The sequence below is a fragment of the Melanotaenia boesemani genome, chromosome 5 (assembly GCF_017639745.1).
Source record: "Melanotaenia boesemani isolate fMelBoe1 chromosome 5, fMelBoe1.pri, whole genome shotgun sequence".
Lineage (NCBI taxonomy): Eukaryota > Metazoa > Chordata > Actinopteri > Atheriniformes > Melanotaeniidae > Melanotaenia > Melanotaenia boesemani.
Window position 1 is genome coordinate 9,852,836 of NC_055686.1, and position 6,651 is coordinate 9,859,486.

The window sequence follows — 6,651 nt, forward strand, 5'->3', positions numbered from 1 at the left end:
GTTTCTTCTTCTTCTTTTTTTTTTTTTTTTGTTACAGAGGAAACAGATGACAGAACAAAATGACGGTTTATGTTGCAATCTATTACAAGCACCCACAACCTTCCTTTTTGGCTGCAGCTTAGAGCTAAATCTCATTCCTGGTAAGTGAAAATTATACGAGTTGAAATGCAGTCATACAGCTACTGTAGTGCTGTTAACTATGAATTTATCAAACTTTGTCAATACATTGCCGACTAATTACAAAAACACAACCACCTGTTTGTCTTCTTCCTCTGCAGCAACAAAGATGTCTGACAAGAAAAAAGAAAAGAAATAAAAAAAACTCTGTTTATAAAGGTAGTCTAATAAAATCCTGACTCAGTGAGCACTGTTGGAAGGATCAAATTCACCTTTAGTGATACAAAACCTGCAGGTTTCCATGGTGACAGCTTCTATTTCAGTGGTTGTAGTTCATGTAGTTCAGTCAGAAAGTTGTTTGATGTGAAATAAACAGGATGATGAACAGGATCAGATGCTGGAATGACTGAATGAAGTCAGACTGGAGATTTTCCTTCTTCTACCTGGAATGACTGAACTTTGACCTCATGTGTTCATGACTCTTCACCTCTGTCTCCTCTCACAGGGAGAAGATGATCTGCAGGATGCTGCTGCTCCTCATCCTCATCTCATCTGTCTGTGGTCAGTTTATACTGTTAATTTACACTAAATCTATAAACAAACTGCTCTCGCTTAATGTGAGATATGAGCTCTGACATCACAGAGATGAAGATGTTCAGAAACTTCTAGATGTAGTTTAAAGCCTCCATGTTCCAGTTCTCAGTGTGTCTGCTCCTCTCTTTCTCTCTCTGTCTCCTCAGCAGCAACATTTGTAGTGAATGTGACACAGAGCTCCTATCAGGCAGAGGAGAACCACAACATCACTCTGGAGTGGACCTTCACCACCAAACCTGACGTCTCCTGGAGGTTCCTGTTTATCATCTGTAACCTGATAACTGATCACAGATTCTTCACCCTGTATCATGTCCATGAAGGAGTTGAGGTACCAGAGTCTCAGGATGAAAAGTTTGCAGGACGAGTCCAGAGTGACAAAGACGTCCTCAGAGAAGGACGAATCAGACTTCATGTGTCCAGACTCAGAACTAATGATTCTGGTCTGTATGTGTGTGATGTGAAGACAGATTACGGCTTCAGCTCTGAAAAATGTCAACTGAACGTTACCGGTGAGTTAACCAACTTTCTCCTTTTTTCCTAAAAGATTTTCTTCTTCCCAAAGCAAATTTAGGATTTTCTGTTCTTGTGTTTGTTCATGTTTTTACACCAAAACCAACAAATGTTTCTCTCATGTGTGAATGAAAACCTTGTGATGCTCATGGTGGTAAAACTTTGTCATTAAGTTACATTTTCTTTTTCAGCAGTTTAAGTTTATGTAGGGAAACTGAAAGAAATTGACAACAGATTAAAAAAAAAAACAGTCATGAATGTATTCACTACGTTTTTTGTCCTTTACAGCAGCTGCTGGTCAGGATCAACTTCAGAGACCAACTGAGAATCAACAACCAGACAATCGAGGAAGAATCGGCCTCTTTGCTGCACTGGGACTGATAGCAGCAGCAGCAGCAGCAGCTCTGATGATCAAACTCATCTCAGTAATTTGTTTTATTAAATCTACTGAGGATACGACAAACTTCAGATCAGCTGTTTAACAGAAACCTGAAGGTTCGTGATGCTGATTTTTCTGAATATCCAGACACAACTCTGTCCTTTTTATCTCTGTTTTTTCCCACGAAGAGAAAGAAACAATAAGAAACTGAGATTACCAACATTTGTGTCTCTCTAACATCTACATTAATATATGAATATAACAATACTTAAAAACCATTAACAATGTCAGACATTACTACAGGAGACGCCCAACCACTGTAATAACACATGGATCCAGTAGATGGCAGTAATGCAGCTTTAACAGAGTCCATGTTGACTCAGACAGACTGCTGATCATCAGGAAGGAAACTTCTCTACTGATGAGGACGTTGACTTGTTCACTCTTAAAAAAGGTGTCTGGACCCAACAGGACACGACAATCTGGATTAGGCCTGGGCGATATGAACCAAATCTTATATCTCCATATAGTTTTTTTTGTCAAGTAACCAAAGAGCCAGTTCTAATTTACAGCCTTTAGTGCCAAATATACTTTCATTAAGGATCAGCAGCACATGTTCATTAAAACAACTGACTGAAATTAAAGTACCTTTATATTAAATTAAATACTCCTAAAACAAAATAAATTAAAAATACTTTTCAATGACCATAACAAAAATACAGCTGTGCAAAATGCAAAAGAAAAGATGCTTTTAACTCAAAACAAGCTATCTCGATATAAACGATATTCCCTCCTTCTATATTGCGTCTGATAAAGTCTCGATATATTTGAAAATCTCGATATATTGCCCAGCCCTAATCTGGACTCTTATTATGTCTGAAACCTGTTACAGGATTTCCTTCTTGCCACTTTGCTGACCCCAGGTGTGGCTTATTAGCACTGATTGTTAATTGATGTGGACCACCCTGTACCTGGTCAGGTGTTTGCTCCTCAGTGTGCGTCCATGTTCTTGGTGTGGCTGGTTCTGGCGACGCTGCTATTCTGCAATCTGCAGCTGTCTGCCAGCCGTTATGCCTGCGTTGGTTGCTCTTATTGTTTTATCTTTGTGTATATATGTTTATTTAACCAACTGTTAATAAGTTGTAGATTTTACCTTAACTTTAATTTACTGGAGATGACACTCCTCCAGTTGGCATTGTCAAGCTTAGTAAAGGTAATAGAGTTTAACCCCTTATAATCACCACATAAGAATAAAGCACTTTAATATTATAAAATTTATCAATGTTAAAGATAAAATATTCTGTCATACTGAGCTGCTCAAAGTTTTTAGTTTAAGTTTTTAATCCAAATCTATTGTGTTTTACTTCAGATAAAACACACCACTCACTAGAAGTCTACAGAAATAAATTTACTTTTAGAGCCACAGACAAATGTTAGTTGTATTACATCTTCATGGTATTAAAATGGACTAAATAAACATCTAATAGTGGTTATTAAAGCCTAACTGAAATATATAAAGATGAAAATTTTCAGAAATACAGATAAAATACTGATAAAAAGAACTGAAACCTCTTTATTGTAAAAGTCTACAACACTTGTCTTATTATTACTGAGGTTTGTGGATTCTGATTTTATTTGTTCTTTGTTACAACCGTCTACATGAAGTCTAGAAATGTTGCTGCAGATTAACAGGATTAGTTTTTGTGAAGAGAAAGAAGAGTTCTGAGGGATTATGAACAAATATTGATGCTGAGCGGCTGCAGCAGCCTCCTTTAATGTCTCCAGTCCAGGACAGTTATTATTATTATTAATAATAATAATAATAATAATAATATTATTAGCATATAACATTGTTGCTATAATCGTATACTGTTATTATTACACCCTCACTTTTACTATAATTATATTATCATCTCACAAGTGCCCTTAAGTGTATCTAATTCTATTTTTCTACTTATCTACTTTATTTTATTGTGTTTTTGTGCATGTTGTGTACTATTCTGGAATAACCTGTAAGACCCAGAGTCAAGGAAACACATTTAATCACCCACAAATGGCAGAAACAACACACAGTTAGTTTATCCATTTAAAAACAACAGGTGACTAAACTGCTATGACTAAAACAAAATAAAATCATAACAAATAATAAGCTTAAATTACAGCCAATTAGTTCCAGAAAACATAAGTGCAGCCTAGCAGATAAAGAATGCAAATGGGTTTGAACCATCTAAAATGAAATATTAAACATGGTCATTCTTTTTTAAAGCTAAGTGGGCGGTAGTTGGAGCATTAAAATTTTCGACTGAATCAAAATCTATTGAGTAGCTCTGTGGTGATGAGTCTAAGGACACAAATATTCTCAAGATGATGCTTCCCTCAGGAGAAAGTTTCCCCATGTTTTGAAATAATTTAAAAATATTCAAAGTTGTGATGGATGCAAAGCTGATCTTGAGATACAAAATATTAAGAATTAAATATGTGGAAATGATCATGGCAGGTCCATTATAAATAATCATACAATGTCATGTACTCTGTTGTTTATATAAGGCTGGATTTAATGTTTTTTTCATTATGTCTTAATTAGTAAAATCTTAGATATTTTTTATGACTTTCAGTGTATCATTGTCTTCTCTTTAACAGTTCAGAGAGGAGTGTATCTGAGTCTGAAATCCTACATGGGAATCTTTGAAGAGTGATGGTTCAATGTATCACACACTCAACTTCCACATTTTGTTTAGTATAAATCAAATCTTCCATTACCTCAATAAATCTTTCCATAAAGAAATACAAAGATGTGTGAAAAGAACTATGTTTCTAGTTTACAGTTTAGAGAAACTGAACCTGGAGCTTCCACCACCGAGTCTATGATGAGTGATTCACCAGAGCATCAGCCAGTTCACTTGGATATTGAAAAGATCCAAAGGTGAATTTATTGTTTTATAATGTGTGACATCAAATCATAACATATTCCAGAAGAGATTTAGTCTAACATCATCCAACAAACATGCAGCTTAACAATATGACCAGTCAGTGTGTATTTAAAATTGCCTGTAAAAATATACACAGTTTATACGTGTCCAGGATTTACCCTACAAGACGCTGAATTTTGGGGGAAGAGCTTTTAATGCCTTACAAATTACACTTCATAAGGTGCCTCCAATAAGGTGTAGGACCAGAATTTTGCTTGGCCACTTAAATTGTAAATGATTTGTTTTGCTCTTTGCAATAATATATATTGTCTGTCTCAACCTGCTATTGAGACATTTTGCCACATCATGATGCTGCCACCACCATGCTTCATTGTAGGAATGAGTTACTTAGTTCTGTCCAAACCCGCAGAATCAGCCCTAATTTTTTTTTGTAAATAATGTTTTTTGTGTTTTTGTCAAGAAAGAAGTTGCTCCTATTTTCAAAATCTTAATTACCAGTTAGAACCATATTATTTCTATTTAAAACCCGAAAACAAATGTTTTTTTTTAAATGAATTTTTCTTTTGTTTATTTATTGCTGTTATACTGTGCTATGTCAATGTCTTCTGCTACCCCACATTTCCACATACCGTATTACCATATAGTTTTTTGGTAAGTTGCGTGTTTAGTTGACACAACAGCAGCCTTTTTATGCTTGAATGACTCACAGATTATTATTTGTGGGCTCAGCAAAGATTACATTCTTCTTAAAATGATCAGGTTCAAGAACTGCAGTAAAAATAAGTGAAAAGCAACCAATGCCCAAAGAAAATGTTTGAAAGACCTTCAGAAAACCTGGAGAAGCGTTGGTCAAGACCACTTTAAAAGATTATAAGAAACTAACTGCTTGGAAAGCAAATTATAAGGAAATTAAGGGTGGCTCTGGACCAGCCTTTTTTAAACCGAGTATCATAAGATAATTTCAGGAGGTCGCTGGACCACTGAAAAAAAATATAGCCCACATTTATCAAATAAATTTGGCATTTTTATTAGGGCTGTGAAGCGTTGTGCTTTAATACAAACAGATTAATCAGTGAAATTAAAATAATTTTAAGAAATGGTGTGAATGTTTTAAATGCAAGTACGTGCTCTACCTTACCCCCAACGTTCACTAGGGGGCGCCAGAGGGCAAAAATGAGCAAAAGCTCTGTAGCGTTGGTTTAAGATTAGCTTCCTATAACAGACACATTTACATGACAAAACAAATGTGATGTTTATCCATCCTTCAGCCACCCAACAAGATGTTCAGCATGTGAAGAAGTGAGAAAGACAACCCAGCTCACCTGTGGACACTGGACATGCCAAGAGTGTGTAGGATCAGACTGGGACCAGTCTGCTTCACCACCAGGCTATTCCTGTCCAAAGTGTGGAAAGAAACCTAAAAAGCAATCTGGTAAGTTTTACCATGATAATTTTATAAAATGTAAAAATCTATACAGAATCATTTTCCCCTTTGATTAATAAAAATCTTAAAATTAACTGTATTTAAGATAAGATAAGAGCTTCAAACTAGTGCATATTCTGGATGGAGGATGTGTGTTGAGCAGGGGTGTCAAAAGTTTTTACTTTGATTACTCAGATAAAAGTATAGATACTAGCATTTAAAAAGACTCCCACAGAAGTTAAAGCATCAAGTCAAGTATTTTTCTCAAGTAAAAGTGTAAAAGTTCTGGTTTCAAAACTGCTTAGAGTATGAAAATAAAAGTAATCTAAGGGGGGAAAAAGTCAAGACAAAAGCTCAGACCAAGCCACAGGGGCCTATCGTGCACTACCCCATCTCCCAATAAAACATTGTTCTAAAGGCCTTAATGACTATAATTTTATATTTAAATGTTTTTAAGTTTTAAAATTTTGGGATTCCACAGATGTGGACAAAATTGTTGGTACCCTTCGGTTAATGAAAGAAAAACTCACAATGGTCACAGAAATAACTTGAATCTGACAAAAGTAATAATAAATAAAAATTCTATGAAATTTAAACAGTGAAAGTCAAACATTGCTTTTCAACCATGCTTCAACAGAATTATTAAAAACAAAAAAATAAACTCATAAAACAGGCCTGGACAAAAATGATGGTACCCC

General features: G+C 35.3%; 1 protein-coding gene across 2 annotated transcripts; it reads left to right on the forward strand.

Moving 5' to 3' along the window:
- The first annotated feature begins 480 nt into the window (after nt 1-480).
- Nucleotides 481-4,393, forward strand: LOC121639818. 2 transcript variants are annotated; one of them, XM_041985369.1, is made up of 4 exons: nt 481-678; nt 858-1,220; nt 1,510-1,716; nt 4,241-4,393. In XM_041985369.1, exons 1-3 carry the CDS (start codon nt 630-632, stop codon nt 1,701-1,703), a joined length of 606 nt encoding a protein of 201 aa, XP_041841303.1. In that variant the 5' UTR covers nt 481-629; the 3' UTR covers nt 1,704-1,716; nt 4,241-4,393. The 2 variants fall into 2 exon arrangements, with proteins under 2 accessions (XP_041841303.1, XP_041841304.1); XM_041985370.1 differs by having other exon boundaries at nt 1,513-1,716; nt 4,241-4,305.
- Nucleotides 4,394-6,651: the final 2,258 nt, after the last annotated feature.

Bases quoted from the DNA above. Each gene is read 5' to 3' on its own strand.
- LOC121639818 (XM_041985369.1), top strand. From the start codon at position 630: ATGATCTGCAGGATGCTGCTGCTCCTCATCCTCATCTCATCTGTCTGT. The intron at 679-857 runs GTCAGTTTATAC...CTGTCTCCTCAG, and splicing joins CCTCATCTCATCTGTCTGTG to CAGCAACATTTGTAGTGAAT. The intron at 1,221-1,509 runs GTGAGTTAACCA...TGTCCTTTACAG, and splicing joins ATGTCAACTGAACGTTACCG to CAGCTGCTGGTCAGGATCAA.